At 41.5% G+C, this 27,268-nt stretch overlaps 1 protein-coding gene across 1 annotated transcript in view; it reads right to left on the bottom strand.

Moving 5' to 3' along the window:
- MCF2L2 (MCF.2 cell line derived transforming sequence-like 2) overlaps positions 1 to 27,268 on the bottom strand; it is a 219,525-nt gene that overhangs the window by 29,062 nt on the left and 163,195 nt on the right. Inside the window, exons 15-21 of the mRNA XM_060298371.2 lie at positions 20,648 to 20,714; positions 19,513 to 19,628; positions 18,289 to 18,358; positions 11,780 to 11,872; positions 10,976 to 11,068; positions 8,592 to 8,663; positions 6,305 to 6,430 (exon numbers count right to left, since the gene is read on the bottom strand). Coding sequence (XP_060154354.1) covers positions 6,305 to 6,430; positions 8,592 to 8,663; positions 10,976 to 11,068; positions 11,780 to 11,872; positions 18,289 to 18,358; positions 19,513 to 19,628; positions 20,648 to 20,714 — 637 coding nt within the window. The remainder of the gene's footprint in view (positions 1 to 6,304; positions 6,431 to 8,591; positions 8,664 to 10,975; positions 11,069 to 11,779; positions 11,873 to 18,288; positions 18,359 to 19,512; positions 19,629 to 20,647; positions 20,715 to 27,268) is intronic.

The raw sequence follows: 27,268 nt of genomic DNA, 5'->3' as shown, positions 1-27,268 counted from the left end.
CTGTGAATACCTTTAAAAAAATGAATGACTTTATATCTGAAAGTCAAACAAAAACTTCAAGGGCAATAAACTCTAGTCATTTCTATGGTGCCTGTGTCATATTTTCAGAGCTATTTTTCTCTTTTTGCTTTGTAAAATTTACATGTGTTAAATGTAGTGAATAAAATCCTCAGTGAGGAATAAGAGCTCCAGTCACAAGGCCTTCTCTCCTAAAAGCACGATGCTTCCGCTGCTGCGTGCACAGGCTTAGCTTGACTGCACCCCAAGACAGATGGGCGATGGGTCCATGAGGACCAGTGAGGAGTTTTTCACTCTATCCACATCCTTCCTGCACCCACTCAAATGGAAACACCCCAGCCCTCAGTGATTGCTTTCTCCTTTACACCCATTCAATTTGTACAATTCAGACCTATAGAGTACAGGAAATATGTTTAGTCAAGGCAGCTGGCAAAAGTTGATGTTTAACATTTGCCACAGGAATGATTGTAATCAGTTTCTATTTAAAAATGTATTTATATTTCACCCCATTTCAAAAATTAGATACATCTTATAAAAATATATACATTATAGGCAGACAGAAAATAACCAAGGAAATTAGGCTGAAGAAAAAAAATAGAGATTACAACAGTAAGATGAAGGGGATGTACATAAAACCCATACAATATAAAGCACGTAAACTTGCTGCAGACTAGACTTTGACCTTCTGGCAGGCAGTACAGAGGGAAATCTGGTGAGTTATATGATTCATTATGTCCGAAGATATACCCAAACCAGTTGTTAAGGGAAAGCATGGCAATTTGTTAATAAGACGTGAGAGAAATTTCTCCCATGGGTCTTCATAAAGGGTCACTGTGTCAAATACTGAGCCCACCTTCAACCGCATCCCAGAATGGATTTTAGGTAAAGCTGTTTCTAATAACACATCTGGGGAATGTGGAGGCATCATTTCATAGTACAGCTTTTAAAAGCAATTCTGAAAGAGGCCAGAAGGATGGGGGAGCGGGAGAACAAGCCCAGGTGTACACTCTGATGACCTGCAGAGGGCTGGGCGATGTGAGTTAAGGCGTCTGCCAAGGCCGTGGGCTGTAGAGGCGGAAGAGGCCACCCTAGGCAGCGACGTTTTTGTCCTTTACAGCCTCTGCACTTCTCATCCCTCCCACAGCCACAGCTGTTTGAACCTTAGTAAGCAATTGGCCAAAGGATGTGAATCCAGAGACGGGCCAGCCCCTGACTACAGAGGCCCGGTGTAAAAAAGATGTGCCAGATGGCCAATCTGATCCCTGTCTGAACTGAGGAGAACTAAGGAGGAAGCAGTAAGCAGCAAGAGTTGTAGCTGTGAGATGCTTTATGAGGGCTGGAGGTGGAATAAATGATAAGGAAGCAGAGCAATAAAGAAGGTAAGTCATCAGAAACTATGAGGAAGAGGAAAAGACATCAATGGAGGGAAAGAACCAGTCAGCAGCCGGTGAGGGGAGAGGACATACCTGGCACATATAGGCAGAGCACACAGGTGAGAACCCCAGCTCCCTCCCAGGCCAAAGTCCTAGAGTTGCTGTGGATCCTGGAATTGTTTAGTTCTCACACCCATGAGCCCTGTCCTGTCATTGTTCTGACTCTTCCTGAGGCTATATGGTTGCCTTTTCCAGTAAGCCTGTCATCATTGAAGGTCACTAGAGGGAATCACTGGGTCTTCTGAGATGAGTTGGAAGAGATGGGCTACCTATCATCCAGGACATCTTGCATAAACTTTCTCAGGACCACGCTCGTGATGGGATCAGACATCTCAATGCTTGAGACCCATCCTGTGGTGGCCGAGGGCACAAGCCCTGTATAGCAGTGATGAAGGACAGGTGTACCTACGTTACTGTCATCCAGGACACATGCCTGTGTGGAGGCTACTCTGCCTCCAAAGGGAAGACGGTAGGGGGATTACTCTGAACAGGACCAAGGATGACCCTTGGCCGCCTTTTCAACCATATATATCCTTTCTTTCCAGTCAGACAGGAGTTGGTCCCAAGGCTAGAGACTACATGTACAACCTCTTGCAGATACTTGTGCCCTAAAGTATGGAATCATTTATTGGCATTTAGTGAGTGCCTGAGGGGACACAAAGCTAAATGCTCAGCACTGTGAGGAAGCTAATTCAGTGATGACCTTGAACTGGCTTGAATAGTATTTCCCAAAAAACTCATGTCCACCCAGGATCTCAGAATGTGACCTTATTTGGAAATAGGCTCTTTGCAGAGGTAATTAATTAAAATGAGGTCATACTGGATAAGGGTGGGCCCTAATCCAATGACTGGTGTCCTTATAAGAAAACAAAGACACACACATAGAGAAGACAGTTAGGACGATAGGCAGAAATGGTAGTGATGCAGCTATAAGCCAAGGAAGCCAGGAAACAAGCAAGGAAGGATTCTTCTCTAGAGCCTTAGAGGAACGGGCCTGCCGACAACCTTGATTTTGGACTTCTTGCCTCCAGAACTGTGAGAGAATACATTTTTGTGTTTTGTAGCCACCTAATTTGTGATGCTTTGTTATCACAGCTCTAGGAAATGAATGTAGCCTCAACCAGTTTTTCCACTAGTGACGTACTAGTGTGGCCATCACTTTGGTGTGTTGATGAATCTGATGGGTGTGAGCTCATAGATACAACATAGGGGCTGCCCCAAACAAATCAGCAAATGAAATGTCAGATGGTCTCCCTGATATGGGGAACGATGGCAAAATAATCTAGTAAATGCTACCATTTTCATGTGTGGATATTTTGTAGGTAAGAGCTCTGAGGTAAGAATTTCAAATGTGACTACATCGACCAAATGAAGAATCTGGCTGAGAGAGTGACCGTAGGAAAACTAGCCTCCAGAAGGAGACTGCTTTTGGGTGCCCAGGTTTTCCCTCCTGGCCATGACAGCTAAAGGGACAGAGCTATATACTTCTTGTACAAAGAGGCAGGAAACATCTGGGTAAGTGAATTAGCACAAAGCCTGGTCCAGAAATGAAAAGTAGAAGCTGTGGGACCGAGGGGCCTGTGATTACAACTGGCAGAAGCAAAGGGGTTCCTTCCTTTCCAGCCTAAGTACACAAATAAGTCAGCACTGGGGCCCTTTGTTCAGCATCTACCAGGTGCCAGGCATGGTGCTAGGTGCCCTATGATTCAATCCTCATTTATGCCTCACAATCACCCTCTAACATGGGTGCTGTGAAGGTGGGATGACGTACAAGGCAATTCCACTGAGTCATCAAGATTATTTACTCAGCCTTATCTCTGCAGCCAACACGATGGTAAGGAAAGTGGGAACTAAAATAGAAAATAAAATACCTGGCCCTAGCCCACAATAAATTTGCCATAAAAATAATTCCTTTATCGAATAACATAAATTTGTTTCAGAAAATAAAATATTTCATTCAACCTTTACTATTCAACCTTGGAACATGTTCCTGGCAAGTGAGGATTTTAAAAGAACTCTAAATGCATCTATATTTTATGCACTAAATTGAATAGGGGGGGAACTTTTTTTTTTTTTTGCTGTACGCGGGCCCCTCACTGTTGTGGCCTCTCCCGTTGTGGAGCACAGCTCCGGAAGCGCAGGCTCAGCGGCCATGGCTCACGGGCCCAGCCGCTCCGCGGCATGTGGGGTCCTCCCGGACCAGGGCACAAACCCGAGTCCCCTGCATCGGCAGGCAGACTCTCAACCACTGAGCCACCAGGGAAGCCCCGGGGGGGAACTTTTTTTTTTTGTAAAGAGAGGGAAATAAATTACATCTCCGTGTTCCACAAAACAAATTTTCTTAAAAAATTTTTTCTTAAATCTTTTGTGATTAAATTAAACCAAGAACTAACTGAGTATACACAACAGGGAGAAAATGTACATATCAGAAGGGCATTTTTTCTAGTTGTTTTAATTATGAATTCATCCCACCAAGTTCAATTTCTTTTCTTCACAAAACCAGGTTAATATTGGATGTCAATAGAGAAACTAAGAAGTTAAGTTCTGGATTCATCTCTACCTACAGCATGTGATGGGAAACACCTTGTGATAAAGTTCTACAAAGCTGATGCAAAGAATCTCAGAATCATTAGATCTGAGTTAACAGTAGTTGAGTTGTTAGTAAACTCTAAACAGAATCAGATGAAGAATGTGTTGAGAGGTTGGCACCCTGGATAGGAAGTAAAGAGATCCAGGAAGTGGTCCTGGCTGATGACCACGTGATTGGGGTGAGTCAACTCTTCTTTCCATGGACCTGTTCCTGAATCAGAAAGTTGAAAAGTCCAATGCCTGCTCTTCCATAATTCAGTAGGATTGTACAAAACTGTCAGGATACATTACCTAATGTACTAGATGTAAAGCAAGTTAAGGTCTTAGTGAAAAAGAAACCACGGACTGTATTTCAAAGGTGCAATTCTGAGGACACATGGGGGAGAAAAGTTCTTTGCCTTGGTGTTAAAAAATCTCTAAAATTCTATAAACTCATTCATCTTATTTGCATGCAAACCAGCTTGGAATGAAATCAGAGTAGATTGCTATTTACTCACATTTTAATATTCTTTTCTCATAACTTCCCCTTCCTATGTTACTTACACTCAGAATAATAGCTGGGAGTTTCCTGCCCTGAGTACAGGTTCCAGGACACTCTTTTGATTCAGAGAAAGGGACATCTGATAGGGGTAGCTGACATGTGTTCAAAGATGAAAAGAAGAACAGAAAGATATTCCAAATGATTAAACAAATTGCTCTCTTGACTTTTCTTAGCCAAAGAAGGAAACAGTTATCATCAAGAAAACTATCCCCTCTGCCACACACCCCATGGTTCATGAATACCCTCTTGAATCTTGCATCAGTAGTAAGCAGAGAGCATTCTGGAGTCCCAGGGGACAGTAATAGCATCGCTGCCCAGATCTCAGCAAACCCAGTGGGGCTGTTTCTGAGATGCTGGCCAGAGGAAAACCAGGAGGGAGGGAAATCAAAAATCACAGGGTTTTTTGCCCCTAATTAATTTGTGTGGTTTGATTTCTGACAAGGAAAGAAAAGAAAGGTCATTTCATCTACTAACACCTCAATAAACAGTATGTTAAGTCCAGGTAAAAATGAAAAGGTAAAAAAGAGAAGGAAAGTATCTGTGTGACATGTATCAACAATTCTCTGAATGCTTGATTCCTGTGCGGGAGGCAGAAGAATGGCCTCCCAAAGATGTCCATGCCCTAATCCTTGGAGCCTGAGACTAGGTCAGGTAACGTGACAAATGAATTAAGGTTGTTCACCAGCTGACTTTGAGATGGGGAGATTATCATCGATTAACTGGTTGGGCCCAATGTAATCACAAGAGTCCTTAAAGGTGGAAGAGAAAGAAGGGAAGGTCTGAGTGATGTGATGGGAGAAGAACTCAACCTCCGCTGCTGGCATTGAAGAGGGAGGAAGATGCCATGAGCAGAGGAAGTGAGTGGGTGGCCTTTGTAAACTGGAAAAGGCAGTGAAAGAGATTTTCTCCTAAAGCCTCCAGAAAGGAAGGCAGACACCTTGATTTTAGCCTAGTGAGACTATGTTGTACTCCTGATCCGTGGAACTGTAAGACAATAAATTTGCACTATTTGAACGCACCAAGTTTGGGGTAATTTGTTATGACAATGACAGAAAATACCCCTGAGTCAAAATCTAGAGTAGCTCACAGTGAAAACCAGCTGAATATTAATTATGTCCCAGTCCCAGGGCGATCATACAGTTATAGAGGATAGTTTGCCTGGAATGCCTGGGTCTGGCCTACTTGGGATTAACTCTAATGCCAGAGTTGAGATGGCTCAACCCCCCAGCACTCTCTCTTTGGGTATTTTTCTTTAAGCACTTGGATTAAGGGATATACAAGGCCTCTTCTGGGATCTGTGTTGTAAAATGGGGTTGGGTGTTCACTTAGGACCCATTTTCAAAGTAATTTTCACAGAGAAAATATAACTCAAGAGGGAAAATCTTTTAATATTTTAATGGTGCCACGAGTGAGAAAATAAATTACTCCCTCAGCACTTTCCCCTGCCCAATATGTTCTGGTCCCTGAGTTCTTGCTTTTTCCAGAGTATGGGTCAGTTTCCACATTCAGGATCCCAAGGACCACAACCCAAGATTCCTAAAAATGCTGAGGTGCTGCTTGGAATCTCGTAGCACAGGTTTGCTGACCGATTTAGGTAGCTTTCCTCCAGAGTCAAATTCCTTTCCCACAGATCAGTTCTCTAACTTTGCCACAGTATCTGCTACATTTGTAATACTGTGCCTGCCTTTTGTGGAAATGTCCCAGCACTTGCTATGGAACATACCGGACATCCGGTGACTGCTGCCAGGTCCACAGCCAACTCACAGGACTTGATCAAATCCTCCATCATGGCCAAAGCTTGTTGTAGGTCGTCTGAGAAGGCTGAATCCTTGGTCCTCTCTGGCCCATTCTGTGGAAACCAAATGCCTTGTTGGAAATCAAAAGGTAAACCATCTACCAAGGGAAGAAGGGAAACAGGACAGAGATAAGGAGCTACGGATCCAGCCAGCATGAAGTTACTGAGAAGGTAGGTACATCAACCTGTTTCCCTGCTCCCAAAGAATTGTAGCTAAGGATATTTGCTGGTTTAAGTACAATATATGATACACACACACACACACACACACACACACACACACAAGCAAAATCATTACACTTTCTGCACATTGTACTAATGAAGAATGAAGTTCATAAAATCATGGACATTATATTCTGGCTATATAAGAAACATCCTGAGCTTTTGTAAAGCATGAAAACCCCAGCCCTTTTAAATAGGATGCTCTCCCTTTTACTCCCCTACCCCCAGGGCCTATTGAAAAGTATAATCCGAGTATCATATTCCTGTATTTAATGTGACAGTCTTATTCCTATGGGTAAAATTGTACTTAAAACCCTCCCAGAGGAGGATATTTGTAAACTTTAGAGGCAAAGAATGGGCTGCTATGCAGAGGTTTACTAATGATTTATGTGTAAACACCATAACGGTGGCATTTGCCACACTGAATCTCCCCGAGCTCTGCCCTTTCTCTCTCCTCTCCTCCCCCTGCCCTTCCCATATTCTATCACCATTAAATATGCCAAAGAGGTAAGCCAACGTGATCTGCACCTCCCAAACAGCATAAAGACCCAGAATTAAGGGAAAAGCTAATTTAAGACACCGACGTTCCAATTATTACTATTGTGACACTTAGGACATGGTAGGGATGGTTTCAGCTTCAAAGTCTTTCGCTTGGGGTTTCCGTATTTTATTCACCTGCTACCTACATAGCGTATTTATCTGTTATCTGCTAAATACAAACAAAAAGATTTTGGCTTCGTCCATTTTTTTTTTTTTTTTAACACATCAACTTCTACGACAAAGAACAGAGAGCTCTTTGCTGCTCCGCATATAGCCCCACCTCTTCTTATCCTCTACTGCATGATGTAAGCAAAGGGTTGTGTATTTTCTTAATCTCTACTTAAACTATAAAGATTAGCATGTTTGGATAAGAGATATGAGTGACAGGGCTGATGAATGGAGCAGAGCATGCTGCCTCCACTGAACAATTTTCCATGGATTCTTACCTTCTTACTTATGGTAAATGTGTTCCAGGTCCTGGTGGAAGACAACACACTCTCACCCGAGTTTATTGTAACATCATTAACAAAGGATTAAAAGTTCTTACACCAGGCATCTTCCTCTTTCCTAAATACTTGAAACTCAATGTGCTTTTAGAGACTCCACGGCTACCTATTCCCTCTCTTTCCCACTAACCCTCCTCCCACAAACATGGCAAGTGGCTAGTTTTACATTGTGTGATATAGGACTCTTACAAACATTATTAAACCTCTCTAACTCAGGGTAAATTCTTACAAACATTATTAAACTCCTCTAAACCAGGCTAGCTGCATTTGCTCCAGGCTATAAAATTACTACCTGTGCCCTGAGCTTCCTTTAATCTTAAGGCATCCCCACAGCACCATGTGAGCAGAGAGGACATGCAAATGACCGCCCCTTGAGACACATGCCTCATGTTATTCTTGTTAAAACCAGAATTTTATAATAGAAAAATTGAAAAAACCCACTTCCAAGCCAAAAATTTCTTCCCAATCTGGTGTGGCCATCACTTCTTCCAAGTTTCTTCTTGGCTGTCTTAGAATTCACACACATATACACACACATTTGGAAGGGAACAGGGCATAATGTATATAGATTTACTAAGGCGTACAAAGAAGTAAATATAAATCATTCATAATCCTACCATGCAGGAAAACCACCGAAGGGATTTTATTATACTTACTTCCAGTCTTTTATGTATGCATTTTATACCTTCGCTTACTTTTGTATTCCAGTAAAACATTTTTATGTGGAAGGAAGAAGATATATTACCACTTATCCTATTACGAATCCCCACTTTGAAATTGTCTTTATTTTTTTGTTTTTTCCTGACTATGAATTATAGGATGCATATTATTTTAGAAAATTTACACAATAAAGATCATAAACAAAACGAAGTCGCTCTTAAGTCCTTCCATGTATAGGCAAACACCATTAGCAGTTAGTACACAGAACGATATTTAATATCCAGTACCTTAGCCAAACCTCCTTCTAGATCACCTGGGTCCATCTCCAAATCCTCAGGTGACTCAAAATCCAGCAGACCCTGCATTAACCCAAAAGCTTTATTGAAAATCAAAAAGTAGAAGGCCAACTTAATCTGTTGCGCAAACAATCTCCAGCCAATGCTAAAATGAGGATGTATATAAATTTGTCTGTTTGTCACAAGTAAGAGGGAAAGAGTAAATGGTACATTAAGCGCAGTGTTCTTTCCACAAACATAGAACCACATTGGACACACTATTTTGTAGCCTGCTTTTTCTCAACAACGTATCATGAACATTTTCCCATGACATTATATATTTTTTAAACATGTTTTAAAATTGTGGCAGAGTATTGCATCCTATAGCTAAATCATGATTGATTAATCCCCCCTACTGTTGAACATTTAGGTTCAATAATTTTTTACTAAAATAATAATAATCTTTATACACTTTTCTTAAGGATAAATTCCTACAAGTAGAATTGTTAATGTTAAGAGTTGTGATGCATGTTTCCAAGTTCTTTAGAGAAGGACTATGTTCCCACCAGCCTTAAATGAAAGCTTTTTTCACCAGCCCCTAGCCTACACGGAGTATTACCATTTAACGCTGTACCAAAACATGCTCACAGATGCCGCTCTTGGAGGGAAGCAGAGGCTCCTCAGCCTCACTCCCAGGCTGGTGTGACGGCTCCATGTATAAAACAACAGCCGCACGTTACGTTGAGGAAGCTTCCTGGGGGTCAGCCCTGAGTGAGCTCTCTACTGCGTCACTCACTGGCTCCTCACAGCAACCTGTGCAGGAGGTTCTGGTGTCCTCACTTAACAGGCGAGAAAACCAAGGCCTGACAGGTGCAGGCATCCCACACTGGCAGTGGCAGAGCCGGTGCAGGCAAGGCTGGGCCTGCTGATGCAAAGCTGAGAGGGTAACTTGTTCTGAGGGCAAAACATTGGCAATAAGCTTAACTGCCCTGAGCCTCAGTTTCTTCACACTTCAGAGCCTTTTGGCACATCTGATGGTGGGGATTAAATAAGAAATACAGGTGGGTGTGAATTTTGTTTTATCTAAAACTAAATGACTTCCTCTTGGCCTCTGATGATGGGTTTAAAATTAAAGGAGCATCTGGTTTTGGTGTGGGGATGATCCAGGATTATGTTGTGACTGATGTATATTAGTTACTTGTACATTTTTTTTTTTGGATCTTTGCAAGGGGAAAACTACAAGTAACGAGTTTTATATATTTAATTTAAATCTGTTACAGGTTTTCATGTTCAGGATAAACAATTTTTCAACCTTGGGCGAAAATACCTGCAACGGTTTAAGGTGACTGTGTTTTACCTTAGGACAACTGTTGCATGCCAATTTGTGTGCGTGTGTGTGAAAACACTTCAAAGTTGAGTTAAAAGGTGTAAATTTAAAGTTGGTTGTGTATCTAATCTGCCCCAGGTTCAGTAAGTAAACAATCCTTTTTTAAAACAAAAACAAACAAACAAAAAGAAATACATGTGGGAAGATACCCAGTAAACAGCAGGGGCTTGTTTTTAAATTAAGTGAGAGTAGCCAACTGGGCAAGAGCTGCTTATAAAGGTTAACTCAAAACAGACCTTGGAGGAGTGACCCAAACCTTTCCCTGAGCTCACACCTGGGGAAGCAGCTTTGACAGAGCTCCTGTCCTGTGTGTGTGTGGGCGGGGTGGGGGGGTGGGGGGAGTGGGGGTGGGGGGGTGGCACACGCGGGTGGGTGGTGGCGCAGTCTGGGAGTGCTCTCCTGCAGGTGTGCTGGTGTCAGAGCAAAGAAAGAAAGAACCACCTAGGGATTCAGCAAAACAAAATTAATTCTGTTATGCTGCTCTTGAGAAAAATCCTCAGTCTAAGGGCAGAGGTAGATGTCGCAGAAGAATCCAGTTTTGTCTTCTCCCCTCCATTGTTTAAATGCACGTAAAATAGTAGCTTTAGGGAAAACCACAGCTCTTTCCTGAAGCTCCTTGCCCCAGCTGTAAAATGGAGCAGATGATATCTTACCTGTAGATATGTTACCGAGAATAGAGGTCTGGCTGCCTCCCCACCCTCTCAGCTGCCAGCAGTGTGGTGGCCTCCCTCTTCCCCACTTTCCTCCCAAGGACCTCTGCTCCCCCAAGCTGGGCTCTCCTTAGAGATCCAAGTTCTGGCCGCAAGCCAGGCTCCCGGGACCCTATGATTCTTTGGTTTTATTCCTCATTGAGGAGGCTGATTTAGACCTGGGGACAGAAAAAGCCTGAAATCTAGACATAGTTTCACCTTTGGAAGTCGAAGTCACAATTCTACGTGTCTAAGGAAAAGAGCACCATAGCGCCCACATCTGTTCTCCAAGCACAGGAAGCACTGTCTCATCGACTTACCTTCAACAACATCTGGTACTTCGTAAGTCTCTGGCTTGGTCCTCTCAGATACTTAAAAAGAGGGAGACTGTGACCCAGTTGACGCTGGCATACCTTGAAAAGCCAAACAGAAACAACATAAAACAAAACAACACACACACACAGAACAGAAGCGGCAGCATTTAAATACAAGAAGTGAAATGAGCTCTTCATGGAGAGAAGGGGCAGCTGTGTCGACCAGTTTCATAATGTTATTGGCTGTTCAGTCCCTCAGGAACAGTGTGTAAAATGAGAGTAATGGGAAAGGGGATGGGCTTGGCTAGTATTTTTATAGGCAAGTGGGAATGCCGGAACATTTATTTCTTTAAGAAAGTAAGTCCATTAGGAGGGAGACAATGGGGCAGGCTTCTGAAAAGGTTGTCTTAGAATTGGGGTTTGGGGGTGGTGGAGTCTAGTCAAGGGTACATGATGGGCTTATTGATATCATTCCAGGGAACCCCAAAGTGTGACTTAATTCCACTTTTAAAACCCATCCTAGAAGAGGACCCTGGTTTTCTCACCAGGCTACAGCTGCTCATTACAGAGCTGTCCCATGGAGACTCAGGGCAGCATTGAAACTTCCAGTGTATAATTTCAAAAAAGGAGAGACTTTTAATAAACATAAATCCCAATTAATAAACATAAATCCCAATTAATAAACATAAATTCCAATTAATGCCAAGTTCCTCTTCCTAGTTCATACTTCCAATTTCTTTACAAATTGGATGTACATAAACAGCGTCCAGGGAAAACAGTTTGTGGGAGACCTTAGAAATGCAATGTTACCCCAAAGTAGGTGCAGTCTTGACATTCTTGCCAGATTGCCCTGGCTCGGGGCAGATTCTTATGATATTTAAAATATATTTGAAGGTCTTCTTTCTGGGTGAGAAAAAGTTAGAACAAATTAACCAGGTAGCATTTTTCAGTAAGAGGACAGGATAATACAGTTTATTCATTCATTCAACAGGCCTGAGTATTTTCAATGTGTAAGGAACTGGGGATGCACAATAAATAACCTTCTGTTGGGGTGAGTGTGTGATGGGGAGATGAACACAGGGTTATAAACAACGCAGATGTGAATGGAGTGCTGTGAGAGCAGCTACAGGACCCTGGTAAATAAGTAAGTAAATTCATGAACAGGAGTTGAGTTTTTACTTTATCCTTTCCCCTCTGCTCGTTATCTGGGACACCAATATCTCCCCCAGATAGTTCTGTACTGAGTAATAAAAAGGACAAAAAGTGCTCGTAGCTGATGGCCTCTCCTTTCTCTCTCCCCACTCACTCCTTTTTACAGTTATCATGATGCCACCCCTACAAATAAACCTAAGAAACAACCAAAGGTTAGAAACATCCCAGAAGGAAAATGTGGCAGTCTGGACACAAACCGAAGTGGTCTGGGCAACCCGTCTCAGACATCACCTTCAACTCGCAGCACAAGACTCCAAGACTGGAAAAGCTACATGACTATCTCAGTGCTAGAGATCAAGAGGGATTCCAAGTGCTGTGTGACCTATATTCTCATTGCATCAAAGACTGTGTGAGGTGGGAACACATCTGCCAATATCCCAGATAGAAAAGATACCCCCAGCCTGTGGAGTCAGCTTGCCAGCTTCATCCATTCCATCAGGAGAACCTGGTCCGTCCACTCAGCTGTGCTTGCCACAGAGCCCGGGCTGCTCTGGCAGAGATGACCACGTGGCCACTTCTTTGTGGATTTCTGTGTCCCTGTCCTCTTGCTGAGGCCACTCTTGATGTCCTTCATCTGGACATGGGTTATTTTTTCCCTTACAGCTTTCACTATGTCTATTCTATTTCTAAACACCCTGCTGTAGTGAATGATTTCCATTTCTGTAGCTCTTCCTCTCTCCCGATGGATTGGAAGTGGTCATTTCACTTCACTGCAAGGACTACAGCAACTCTGTCCTTTGCTATTCTCTCCAAGAAAAATCACACACACACACACACACACACACACATGTTTAAGAAGGCAGACAGCCCTTGAGAAATGTTGTTCAGATTGGTTAAGAAACTAGAATAATTCAGAACTTAACAATAATAACTTCCTTATTCATTCACTCCAGAACTATCCGTTGAGTGCCTTTGATGTGCCAGGCACTGTGCTAAGTACATTTGTTAAACTCAATGGCTCCCAGAGTGTAGTAGCCTAGACTTGAGGAATACTCCTGCTACACTGAAGGCCAGGCTTATAAAACACTACAAACTGATTAAGGCATTTCACCCACATTTGGTTCGTCAGAGCACAAAGACATTGGCCTTTTGCTCCTAAAAGGATTCAAGGTTTCATTGCTTTCAACACTCAACACCAGAAGATTCTCAGAAGCTGGAGGAGACTGGAGATCCAGACTTCCACCCAGGAAAACATCGCCAACAGTCGGCCACCTTTCCCTAAATCCTCCCAGTAACAGAAAGGGACCTGGTTCTCTTGGTGGATGCTGAGCTGATACCTGTGTTCCTGAAACCTTCACCCTTTGGTCCTGTGTCTGCACTTTGAGCATCACAGAACATTATATGCCTTCCAGTACTGAAACACAACTACTGACCTAAATTTGCTCTTCAGTCCAAAATTCCTTAGAGAAAGCATGTGCACTAACCAGCAGCATACGAAAGTACCTGATTCTCCTTACCTCCCTATAGAATAAATCAGGAGGCTAAAAAAATTGCTACCCCCTGTAAGGCCAACTGGCCCGAGGCAGGGGAACACAATCAGATTCACAGGTTTCATCAGACCGAAATTCTCCAGACCACCCAGTTCCAGAAACTACCCTGGAGACATTCCGGACCACCCAGTTCCAGAAACTGCCCTGGAGACATTCCGGACCACCCAGTTCCAGGAACTGACCTGGGGACTTTGCACCCGGCCCAGCCTTCCGGCCTTTCGAGGGGTGGGACTAACGGAACCCTAGGATACCCGAAAAGACCACCAAATAAGGAATACCCTGCGACCTCCCAGATTCACCACACCCCTTTCCCTTCTTCCCCTATAAAATCTTGCCCAACCCTCGCCCGGGTGCGACTTCTCTGGCCCCTTTCTCTCGGACCAGTGAACCTCCCCCGGGAGCGCTCCCTAAAAAAGCTCACTTGAAGCTTTCCTCTGTTTCGCGGTGCCGTTTGTTTAGATCCGACCTTACACGCCCAACCTCATATTCACACAGGAAGATTTCTTATGGATTAAGAAGACTGTGGCTCAGGTTCAGTTCTTGGCTTTCTTACTTACAAACTATTTGGTCCGAGGTCAGTTACTTAACCTTCCTTCGCTTCAGTTTCTCATCTGTTAAGTGGGCTCACAACAGCAGTCAACTCCTATGATTGTTGTGCGATTAAATGGGAAGATGTATAGAAACCTCTCAACAAATGCCCAATACATGCAGAGTACCCAACAAATGGTAGCTATTGTCAAAGCATTTTTTACTTTTGTAGAGTCCTTCTGTGTGCATTATTTTATTTGATTTCCACAACTTTACATATTGGTATTACTAAGCTTGTTGTACGCAGGAGAAAAGTGAAACTCCTGGGGTTTAAGTGACATAATTGAGGTCATGCTGATAGCAAGTGGCTCAACTTAGATAAGAAGTTAAGTTTTCTGAGTCCCACCCCAGTGTTTTTTTCTATTGTACCACGTGAGATCTCAGAGCAAATGGGACTCAAAGTAAACTATTGACAAACGCTATTCTACATGGAGTTTGGTCTCTGGGGCAGAATCTTCCTGGATACTACAAGCTATCAAATCTGACTGAAACACTTGGCTAGAGCAATATTTCAAAATTCTTGTTCATGATTAGTGGAAGTCTGCAAGTATTACTGAGAAGAGGTAAACTGCTGTAGTAAATAGTGGGTGATGGGCCTGCCTTATTGGCTAACCAATACAGGTCTTTGCACAGCTGCGACAATGCCCTCAAGGATTCTCAAAGGTTAAGTAATTGTGGTTTTTAATTACTTCATTTGTCTCAGAGTAATACTTTGTGCTTGGAAAGAACTTATTACCTGTATTTTGTCCCCAACATCATAAATCATATAGGATTATATGCAGGTATGTGGTCTGGATTAATGATTTCTAGGGTTCCTCCCAACATGGGGGACTATAAAAAGCTCTGTAAAACTTTAGGAGAGGAATTTTTCTAAGAAAAGATGTTTAGTTAGCAATTGCCCAACCATTTCCTCAAACTTGGCAATTTTAACTTGATAATATCCTTTTTTTTTCCCCACAGGAATTTGGTCATTTTCTCATTCAACAATTTCAATAAGTCTTTGCAATAATGATATAGTCAGTTATGAAATATTACTAAACTCTGCAACGAGATTTCACATTGGTGGTTTGATTAACCCAAATTGCCAAATAGTATAAAACACGAATAATGCTATCAAAGTAAGTCAAAAAGGAAATTAATCAGATTGAATACAAAATGGTTTCTAATGTATCTTGAATTCTGTCACTGGATGAAAAACCTATGACAAGGCTGTGATGGAAAGCCCAGACAGGGCTATGGAAGGGGTCTTCTAAGTCGGTCAGAGTTCTGAGGGTTGAAGACTCTCTTTCTCCATTATGTCTAATACCTTGAAACCTGGGGATTTTTGTGTTGCTTGCTTTCAGTTTATCACAGGTACAGTAAGTCCCCTCCATGTTCTGAAAGTGTGTTTGTGAGTACAATTTGTTCGTTAAGTCCAAAAAAGTTAGCTTAGGTACCCGAATAACACAATCAGCTATATAGTACTGTACTGTAATAGGTTTATAATACTTTTCACACAAATAATACATTAAAAAAAACACAAAAAGTAAAAAAAAAAACATTTTTAATCTTACAGTACAGTACCTTGAAAGTACAGTAGTACAGCACAACAGCTGGCATACAGGGGCTGGCATCGAGTGAACAGGCAAGAAGAGTTACTGACTGGAGGAGGGAGAGGAGGTGGGGGATGGTAGAGCTGAAGGATCGTCAGCAATAGGAGATGGAGGGCAAGCTGCACTTTCAGTCACGCCTGACGTTGATGGCACAGGTTCCGGTTCCTTGCTGGATTCAGTTCCATCTACCCTCTTAAAAAAACAGGTCCAGTGATATCTGGGTAGTAGCTCTTTTTTTCTCATCATAGGTGACACGGTAGCACTGGATTGCATTCTGAACGGCTGCTGCAACCTTCGTGTACCATTCTACATTCAGGTCCTTTGCCTCAAAAACTAACAGTGCCTCCTCAGATAAAGGAAGTCTTGCCATTTCCTGTGTCATGAATCTCTTCTGTTCTTCAGTTACTTCTTCTTCCTCTTGTCGCTCCACTCTCTCAATTATTTTCACTTTTGTTTCCATCGTTATCGCTCAGCATGTCTTTTTACTTTTTTCTTTTTAGCATCTTTATTGGAGTATAATTGCTTTAAAATTGTGTGTTAGTTTCTGCTTTATAACAAAGTGAATCAGCTATACATATACATATATCCCCATATCTCTTCCCTTTTGCATCTCCCTCCCTCCTGCATCTCCCTCCCTCCCACACTCCCTATCCCACCCCTCTAGGTGGTCACAAAGCACCAAGCTGAACTCCCTGTGCTATGCGGCTGCTTCCCACTAGCTATCTATTTTACGTTTGGTGGTGTATATGTGTCCATGCCACTCTCTCACTTTGTCCCAGCCTACTCTACCTCTCCCCATGTCCTCAAGTCCATTCTCTAGTAGGTCTGAGTCTTTATTCCCATCCTGCCCCTAGGTTCTTCATGATGATTTTTTTTTTTTTAGATTCCATATATATGTGTTAGCATACGGTATTTGTTTTTCTCTTTCTGACTTACTTCACTCTGTATGACAGACTCTAGGTCCATCCACCTCACTACAAATAACTCAATTTCGTTTCTTTTTATGGCTGAGTAATATTCCATTGTATATATGTGCCACATCTTCTTTATCCATTCATCTGTCAATGGACACTTAGGTTGCTTCCATGTCCTGGCTATTGTAAATAGAGCTGCAATGAACATTGTGGTACATGACTCTTTTTGAATTATGGTTTTCTCAGGGTATATGCCCAGTAGTGGGATTGCTGGGTGGTACGGTAGCTCTACTTTTAGTTTTTTAAGGAATCTCCATACTGTTCTCCATAGTGGCTATATCAATTTGCATTCCCACTAACAGTGCCAGAGGGTTCCCTTTTCTCCACACCCTCTCCATCGGCGCATCTTAGTACCAACTACATCACTGCTGCTTTTATGCTTGCTTCCAGACATCCTGGGCTTGAAATAAAGATACTGTACTACTGTACTCTATACAGTACTGTACAGTAAAGCACACAAAAGCACAACCACTTGCAGAGAATACATGCACGTGACAATGTACACCAGACACGTGAACTAACTTACGTTATCAGACATGTGAACGCATGTTCGCATCTTTGAAAGTTCGCAACTTGAAGGTTCGTAGGTAGGGGACTTACTGTACTGCTCTTAGACTTATCAGTCATCATTTGAGCTGTTTAAAAATGCTTAAGTTGTTTGATCTATTGTCTCAGGCTCACAAAAAGAAAACAAGCAAGAGAATGAAAGGAAGGGCCGGTTGGGAGAGAGAGAAGAAATGGGAAAAGTTTAGAAAGCAAAGGGCACCGGGCTCATCTCCAAAGGAGGAAGGAGGCACTTGGTGGGGAATGATGCCGGCTAAGGCATTTCTCTGAGCCAGCTCCCAGGGAGCACAACTGGCCCAAAGTGCCAGCCTATTTATTGCCCAAAGCCAGGTGGAGAACTGGCAAGAGGGGAGAGGTCTGTGTGGTGGGAAGGGAAGCAGACAGAAATACGATGTTGTAGGACAGGAAGTTCACAAATGGGGTGCTAAGTGGAAGACAGGCTGTAGACTTAAAATTTTCTAACTTTCCTTGATGCCGTAGAAAATAAAATGGAAGAAAATGTATGTTCTATAGTTTCAGTTTAGTACTTCTTTTGAGAGTGTTACTACAACTTTAGTGAAGAATTTAAGCCTGCTGTATGATTCTTGCCCTAAAACAGTTAGCTTAGTCATTCAGAGAAGGATCCTCTGCCTCAGGGGTCTGGGGGGCCAGTCTTCCATTTCAGAGGACTTGGCAGGAAGCCAGGCTTACAGTCGTTCCCACCTAGCAGGGTGAGCTCAGTCAAACTGGACTCAGCTCACAAAGGCTGAAGTACTGCAAAGGACTCCCGCTTTGCATTCAAAAGGCAGATGTAAGTTTTTAGACCCCTTGTGTTTCCATTTGCCCTTGCCATTACACAGAAAATTAAGGGCTGACTTTAATCGCACGGTTATTTTGAGTTATTGGGAGCACAGACTTACTCTCTTGAGAAAGCAACGTGCCAGAAGTTCAGGGTTTTCAGTGCATTTTTCCAATTCTTTTAGAAAAGTCCTAGGGAAAGAAAACGATAATAATGCTTTGATTTTTACATGTATGGGGTTAACAAAATTTTCTGAAGTAAAATCACATAAGGTTTTAAGAGGTGCTTAGAAAAATGCTGTTTTCCAGGCTTTACCGCTTTTGACTCATCTTCAACATGCTGATTTGGAAGAAAACAATGTATTCTGTGACATTGCTAGGATTCCCTGAAACCACTCATACCAGTTCTGGTCATTCTAAGCACGAGCCACAGACAGACTGGATACACTGAAGATCCCTGCTACATGATAGTAATGTTAACAAGAACTGCTGTTGCTGCTGCCACTACAACTATCACGGAGAGCTGACTATAAATCAGGCATAAGCTAAGTGCTTTGCAAACAATATCTCATTTAATCCTCCACCAAACCTTGTAAGACAGGGTTTCGTAAGTGTGAAACCTGAGGTTCAAAGAGGCTGCATAACTCCTCCAGAGAAAGCAGAAGTGGGATTTCCATTTCAGCCTTGTGTCTGACCAATGGACAACAGATGTGGCTAAGAAACAACTGTAGTTCAATTCACCAAGCAGTCTCTTCCCTCCTATCATTAGATGTGTGATCCTGGGGCCATTAGAGTGAGTAAAGTTAGTAAACAACTTGTGGTTTTGTCATCTGTAAAATGAAAGGGTTGGAACATGATTTCCAAAGTCCCTTCCTTCTCTCATTCTCTAGAACCCAACACCCAAGCAGACCTGGGCTGAAAGGACAATTCCCTGACCAGTTAGCATTTTCTAACACCCTGGTTCCCAGCACTCCGCTACGATAATAGGTATGTGGACTTGCGTCTTGGTCGACTTTGTATTCCCAATGCTGAACACAGTGCCTGACACAGAACAGGTGCTCAGTAAATGCTGATGCATGAGTAGATAAATAAGGAAAGGAACCCACAAATGAGGATGCCTGACACCCGTACATGCTCCATTAATGTCTTTTCCCTTTTTCCTCGGGGACCTTGTGACACTTCTCGCATCCTTCTTATCCCATACCACCCCAATCCAATCCACTGACTCTGGACTACTTGATTAAGCCTAAAAATGTCTAAGCAACTTTCATCTCCAAATTCCATCATTCTGATTTCCATCCTTCTCTTATTTTACATTTTCCCTGATAATTTGAATGAATATGTACCTGTTGTGAAATTCATAAAGTTCTCTAATATTCCCAAAGAGAAATTCCTTGTTATTCCGAAGAACATCTGGAATTAGATGCTTCAGCCAAATAAAATCCATTGGAATGATATATCCCTGCAGAGGTGGAAACAGGGTAGGTTTTACAAACAGGAACATATAAGAGATGATCTGACTTAGCCACTTTAATAATAGGGGAGTAAGGCACACATGTCCTGAAAGCCATTCCGTCAAAAACATTCTTCTGATATTATTTTCCTCATGTGTCTATCTTCAGAAGAAGATGGCTTAATGGCAATGATAATAAGATGGCATTTTTATAGGAAGAACAAATCTATTTTTTAAATTCGTCACATAAGTCAAATGTGAAAGGAAAAAACTTACCCATTATTTTATGACCTGATGCAATTACTATTGTCTTATTATATTTCCTTCATGACTTTTTTAAAAAGCTGTTTTATATGGTTATAATCACAGTACATATATAATTTGTAGTCTGTTTTTCCATATGCATTTTAGACTCTTATAAATTTCTACATATATTGTTTTAAATTTAATCTTACAAGCATTCATTTCAATGTTGCTGTATATTATTAAAAATAATTATTTTGTAACAGTTGAATAATATATCATTTAGCATGTATATAAGACTTTATCAACCATTCCATTCCCTGGACATTTGGTTTTCTTCTGATGTTTTATTGTAAAAAATTTCTATTATAACTTTGTACATATAGTTTATTTCTCAAGATTATTACCTTAGGAAAATAGAGAAAATATAAATTTTCACTCAAGCAAAAAATGCTACTTAAAACAATAAGAAACAATTCTCTCATTTATTTATCAAAAACATTTAAATTATCATACCCACTGTTGGCAAGCATATGGTGAACCTAGGTGGGCACTGCTAGAATCATGTGAATTGGTACAATCCGTTGAAAGTTATTTTGTTACATGAATCGATAGTCATAAGAACGTTCTTATTCATACTGAAAAAAACACTTGTGATATTACAAGACCTGAAATTTTGGTGGGGATTCTAGAGACATATGGCAACTATTTTGAGTTTCTATCTGCAACAAAACTTTTCCAGTTTGAATACATGCTTAACGTCCCCCCGCCCCAAATCTACTTACGTCAATTATGTTTTTAATCTCTTTTATATAAGTCTCTTCCGTCTCAAGCAAGTCACGTATAATGCGCCTAAATCAGCAGCAGGTGGGAAGATGAAAGAAAGAGAGAGACAGAGGTGGGGTGGGGGCGGGAAGCAGTGTTTTAGAATTCTTCTAGAATAATGGTCATCAATACAGTTCCCCTTAGTGGCTCATCTACTTAGGTTGTGGTCAGTTCATTCCGTTCTGTTGAACACCCAAGGCCAACATCTCACAAAAGCACACTCTGATCACACTGGCATGAGAAGAAATGGCAAAGTTAAACGACTCAAAATCCATTTATGTAGCCAGAGAATGATCTGTTTGTGAGCCATAGCAAGGGGGTCAAGAGGGCAGACACTGGAGTCAGAAATACCAGGTTGGGATCCTTGGTCAGGAAGGTCTACCTGATCCCTACGTTGCACATGTGGTTTCCTGCTCCCTTCCTCTGGCATTCCATGTCTCCGTGTGATTGAGTTCCTCAGCCAGAAGACATGAGCTCTGTCTGCTTCCCCTGAGAAAGGCAGGTGGGAGGTGTGGTAGGCAGAATTCTAACACGGCCCCCAAGATTTCTGGTCCCTGGTACACACACACACATCCTCCCAGTTAGTCAATCAAACACTAACTTAAGTGCTGCTGGGAAAGTATTTTGTCATTCGGTTTTGTTCCAAATCAGTTGCCCTTAAGATAGGTAGATTACCAGGTTGGGCACATCCTAATCTCATGGACCCTTTAGGTCTGGGTCTAAAAGTCAGAGAGATTAGAAGCATGTGAAGGCGTTAGCACAAGGGAGATTCTCCTTTGCTGGGTTTGGAGATGGGGGGAGGGCATGTGGCAAGGAAGGCAGGCAGCCTCTAGGGGCCAAATGGCCCCCAGAAGACAGTCAGCAAGGAAACAGAAGCACTAGTCTGCGGTTGCAAGGTACTGAATTCAGCCACAACCATATGAACTCCTAAGAGGATACCTTCTAAGAAGCGCAACTGGCCAACACCTTGATTTTATCAGTGGGACTTGAGCAAAAAGCCAATCTTGTTATGCCTGGACTCCTGTCCCAGGGCAATTGTGGGCTGAGCTGCTAAGCTTGCGGTCATTTTTTGATGCAGCAATAGAAAACTAATAGAAAGAGTGAGGCCAGTCCCCACATCTATCACCAGACAGACTGCTTTCTTTCTCTCCTCAGGCTGTGTGGCCATACTTTTTTTAGGGCTTTCTTTCAGGCCTCCAAGTGAATCAGTACAACTGTTCACATGTAGAATATATACATTTATGGTTTCCTGTGAGCTGTTGGTGGATTATCTATTAAACAGTAGCCTACCCTAGAAAAGAGTTTCTTTTCCTCTCATAAGAATGGGTATGACAAGGGACAAATAAAGGACACAATGTAGGAAATTCACACAAATACATAAATGGCTATTAGTCTTATGAAAAAAATGCTCAATATATATGAATCCAACAAAAACATATTAAAAAGAAGTACAATTTTCAACTTCTATAATATGGCAGACATTGCAAACCTCAAAGGAAGACCGGCAGATGAAGATATGGAAACACACTCGGATAACATTGGTGAAAGTACAGATTTGTGCAAGATAACTTGGAAATATCTCACCAAAATTTAAAACACATGCTCCTTGACTCAGTAATTTCACTTCTAAGTACGTTCATTGTTTGTAATTAGAACAATAGAACGACAACAACCAGATATAAACTGGAAATTACTTAAATTATGGTACATACATATAATGAAATGCTATGCAGTTTTTAAAAAGAATGAAGCTGACTGAATCATGCTGACATGACACAGTCAATGTATTTTAAGTGAATTTAAAAAAATAACCAAGATGTACAACAGTTTGCAGAGTGACTATTTGTATAAAATTTATACTATGTGTAAAATGAGCGTATATGCATACATATATGTAAAATTGTATATGCTTAGAAAATTCATGCAAAGAAACTTAAAACATTGTTAACAAGGGGGGTGGGAGAGGGTAGGGGTGGGAGTTTGGGATTAGCAGATGCAAACCGGTATATGTAGAATGGATAAATAGCAAGGTTCTACTGTATAGCACTAGGACCTTGGGGAAATATACTCAATATCCTGTGATAAACCATGATGGAAGAGACTATGAAAAAGAATGTATATATATATATGTATAACTGAGTCACTTTGCTGTACAGCAGTAATTAACACAACATTGTAATTCAACTATACTTCAATAAAAAATAAATTAAAAAAACATTGTTAACAGTGATTGCTTTTAGAAAGTGATACTGAAGACTAGAAATAGAGGAGAATTTTTACATTTTATTCTGCACCCTTTTTCAATCTTTGATTTAAACAAAAACTTTAAACATCTACTGCTTTTCTAATTAAAAAAAATAGTTTACATGACGTTTTAAAATGAATGTTACTGGAGGTAATGACATATAAACCCCATTTGAGAGATATAAATAAATGCTATAATCTACCTATTTTATAGCTCAACAATTATTCTTTCTTAAAAATGACAATTTCCATATCTATTTACAAATGCTTGTTATAAGGCAAGACTGATAAAGGATAGCCATTGACCAAGGATACAATTGTAAGAAGTATAATTCTACCAAAAAAGTTACTCTAAGATCATATTTAGCTTAACGGTGTCTCTGAGTTAAGAGGTTCCTTTGCTTTTTGTAAATCATCCTGAAATGATGATAGTTACTATGTCAGAAGGAAATATAGGCCTCAATACCAGTCTGTTTCTATGAGCCATGACATAAGGTACGACCACAGCAACAGTTAAGCATTCATAGAAAGCCAGAGTACAGCCAGCCTCTTATGTCTCCGTGAAGCACTGGGCTTAAGCAACTTGGCAAGGCTGTTTAAGAATGTGTTGACGACTAAATGAAGTCACAAGGCAGAAACAACTAGGTGGTGGGCAGAAATCAATCTTATCATCCAACAGTTAATATAAGAACTTAGAGACCCCTAGGAGTCTTTACGAATCTGACACAAGAAAAAATCCACAACTCAGAAGAAAAAAGTCCCTTGTCAGGTCATATCCCAGTTCCAACTGCTTCATTTTACTTATTTGAGGCAATGGATAAAACTCCAACAATAGAAAGTCTCCTGAACACTGGTAGCCTTCATTTCTGTTCAGATTAAAAAAAAAAAATTCTCATACCACTGTTAACCATTCTTTTATCTTTCTTCTCCTTTGTTTTCCTTTCAAATAACTTTATAAAATGGGAGAGAATCGATGATTCTAGCTGACGATTGCCTGCTTTATTATTCCAAAGCACATAACTTTGTTCACAGAAAAAAAATCAAGGATTTAATATCTAAAGTCATCAAGTATATATAATGTAGATAAAAAACAGAAAACATCGGGAGTACTCAAGTCATTTTAAAACCTTAAACACCTAGAGCAACTTATGCCCTGGTGGACATCTACCCAGAGGTGGAACACTGTAATTAGGATGGGGTTCACAACGCCAGATCAGCCCGCACGAATGTAGTCTACACTAAATGTATACTCTGGCTTTGTTTTACGTGTAAAAGTGGTTCTCCCCTCACCCATACCCCCAGGTCATTAAGGAGAAAATGGAGGCATAATGTGTTTTAAGGGACTGTTTCTTCTCTGAAGCCATATTTCAAGGTAGCATAAAAAAAGAGCTTTGGAGATCTGGTTCCATCCTATATGACAGCTCGTGTTTGTTTAAGATGATACCGTAAGCGAGAGGCAAGAAAGGAAAGCCTTTTAAAAAAATGAATGCAGCCCTATTTGGTAAGCAAGATCATTAATGTAGTATGTACATGTTAGGATCTCCTGATAAGTTTCTTCTTTGCCCACACACCTTAATCTGTTCCCCCTTTTAACCCTTGCCCCTCGCCCCCTCCCCAATTTCCCAGCTCTCCAACAGAAGAGTATCCTTTTGGAAACCAGTCTGTTAGAAATATATTTTTGCTCATTACCTGTCAATACAATTTGCCGTCAAGAGATTTCATTTACTCCTTGTATTCTATCATATCACTCGCGTCAGAAAGTATTATAGATTTTCACTTTAAAAAAGCTAGTTTTCATCTAATACTCTCTTTGCCAAATGGAAAGGTCTATTCTTATCCGTTTCAAACCCTAGAGCATCTGATGTAATGGATACTCATCTTAAACCTTTCTCTTCCTTTGGTTTCTCTTTATTATTCAATCTTCATTCACCACCCACCTCTCTGTTTCTTCTCTATTCCTTCCTTGCTTCATCTTCCTCCTTGTGTCTAATGTTGCTGCTCCCCCAAGGTCTGAACTCAGGTTTCCAGACTTCCTTCCCTCCTCTTCCCTCATGCTGTTGACTCTCCCACATGATCATTTTCCTGCCAGACTTTTGGTCATGCTCAAGCCCATGTTGCCAATGGTCTACATACGTCTTCACCTGGATGCCTCCCAGACACCTCATTACCTCAGGCTGAAATAGAACTCATCAGACAGAAACAGCATGCATATCTGTGGAAGGGTCATAACTCTAGGGTCCCTAAAACACAGTTGTCATTGCAAACTCCTCCCTGCCATTATCGCTTACATTCAATCTGTCACCAAGCCTCATCTTTTCATCTCTGAACACACCTCTTGGAGTCCCTGCTTATTCTCCATTGCCGACGCCATCAATACAGAGCAAACTCCCGAGCCTTCTCATCTTGAATACATTGGTGTACTCCTAGCCGCTCACTCTTGCCTCTGAGATCTCACTCCCATCAATCTATTTTACAGACCTCCAGTCTATTCCCTTCCTAAAGCTTCAAGTCCATTATGCCATCATTCTCCCTCTTCAAAAACTTAAAATAGCTTTCAGTTGCCCACAACTGTCAATATTCCTCCCAGGATTTCAAGACTCTCCATTCATGTGAAAAGAATCTTCCTAGGGGGCTTGCTCAAAAGGTAAGTACAGAGCCACAGATTCAGAATGGGGAGCAATGGATGAAATACAGAGGTAGAATCTGTAATTTTCACAAGCACCCCACATGATTCTAATGCGGATGTTCCCTTATTTGGCTAAGTAACACTGAGCTGATCCATTCCTTTGAGCCACCTACCCCCCTTTAGTTAGGCCAATGGTATCATTATTTTATACTTCTTTTCAAATTCTAGTCATTCCTGAAAGTTCCATTTCTCCCTTTTCCATGAAAACTTTTTCCAACAGCTTCAGGTGAAATTAGTACCACAGTCTTATCCTTGCTTCCCAGACAAAAACCATTAGATCCATTTACCAAGCGTGTACTAGCTCCCTATTATGAGCCAGGCACCATGACAGGCACTTGGGACAGAGAAATGTACCAAAATGCCAGGCCTTAAGGAGTTCATAGTCTAATGGCAGAGACAAGAAAATCAGTGACTCCTGTGCAGAGTGATAGGTACCAGGTAGCCAGAGGAGTCAGGAGCACAGAAGGGAGGGGACACTGCCGATTTTGAGTTGAGTGAAGTTTAATCAGAGTTTTGAAAAAAGCAAGCAAGGGGACAAGGACAGGGAACTGTCCCAGGCCAAGGACGACAGTGTGGAGGAGGGAGCAAAGGTGAGCGATGTATGCTCTCCCAGTACTTGTAAATTCTTTGGTGGGGCTGGGCCAACAGTCTAGTACATTCATAAAATGCCAGAAGCAGATATAAACTTAAAGACCATCAGTTAATCCTTATATTACAGATGGAAAAAGAAAGCTCCAGGGCCATGCACTGACTTGTCCAAGGTCTCTGGCTTTGGCAAAGTCCGTGTTCTTCCCACTACATTATGTTGCTCCTCTTGGCCTATGTTTGGGGTGCATCTAAAGTCCTGTTTGCTGATTATGAAATAAAACACAAATTAAAATGAAACTAGCATGGTGATATAAAAATACTGGGTTTCACGAAAATAGGTTTCCAAGTCTATTTCTGCTTCTAATATGTAGGGTAACTTTGAGCAAGACATTTTCTTTCTCAGGGTCTCCATTTCTTCATGTGTCAAAAGGCTGAATTAGATCATCCTGAGTATCCCTACTGGCTCTCATAGGTCACTCTATAAATATATCATTTTTAAAAATTTATTTTTAACATCTTTATTGGAGTATAATTGTTTCACAATGGTGTGTTAGCCTCTGCTGTATAACAAAGCGAATCAGCTATACATATACACACATCCCCATATCCCCTCCCTCTTGCGTCTCCCTCCCACCCTCCCTATCCCACCCCGCTAGGTGGTCACGAAGCACCAAGCTGATCTCCCTGTGCTATGCGGCTGCTTCCCACTAGCTATCTGTTTTACATTTGGTAGGTATATATGTCCATGCCACTCTCTCACTTCGTCCCAGCTTACCCTTCCCCCTCCCTACGTCCCCAAGTCCATTCTCTACGTCTGCATCTTTATTCCTGTCCTGCCCCTAGGTTCTTCAGAACCCTTTTTTTTTTAAGATTCCAGATATATGTGTTAGCATACGGTATTTGTTTTTCTCTTTCTTACTTCACTCTGTATTACAGTCTCTAGGTCCATCCACCTCACTACAAATAACTCAATTTCGCTTCTTTTTATGGCTAAGTAATACTCCGACGTAAATAAATCATTTTAAATAAAATGTATGATGTGGTCTTTGGTCTAATCACACCT

Source organism: Globicephala melas, chromosome 4 (genome assembly GCF_963455315.2).
Source record: "Globicephala melas chromosome 4, mGloMel1.2, whole genome shotgun sequence".
NCBI lineage: Eukaryota > Metazoa > Chordata > Mammalia > Artiodactyla > Delphinidae > Globicephala > Globicephala melas.
Note: the sequence above shows the minus strand (reverse complement) of the source record. Positions and strands in the feature narration are given on the sequence as shown.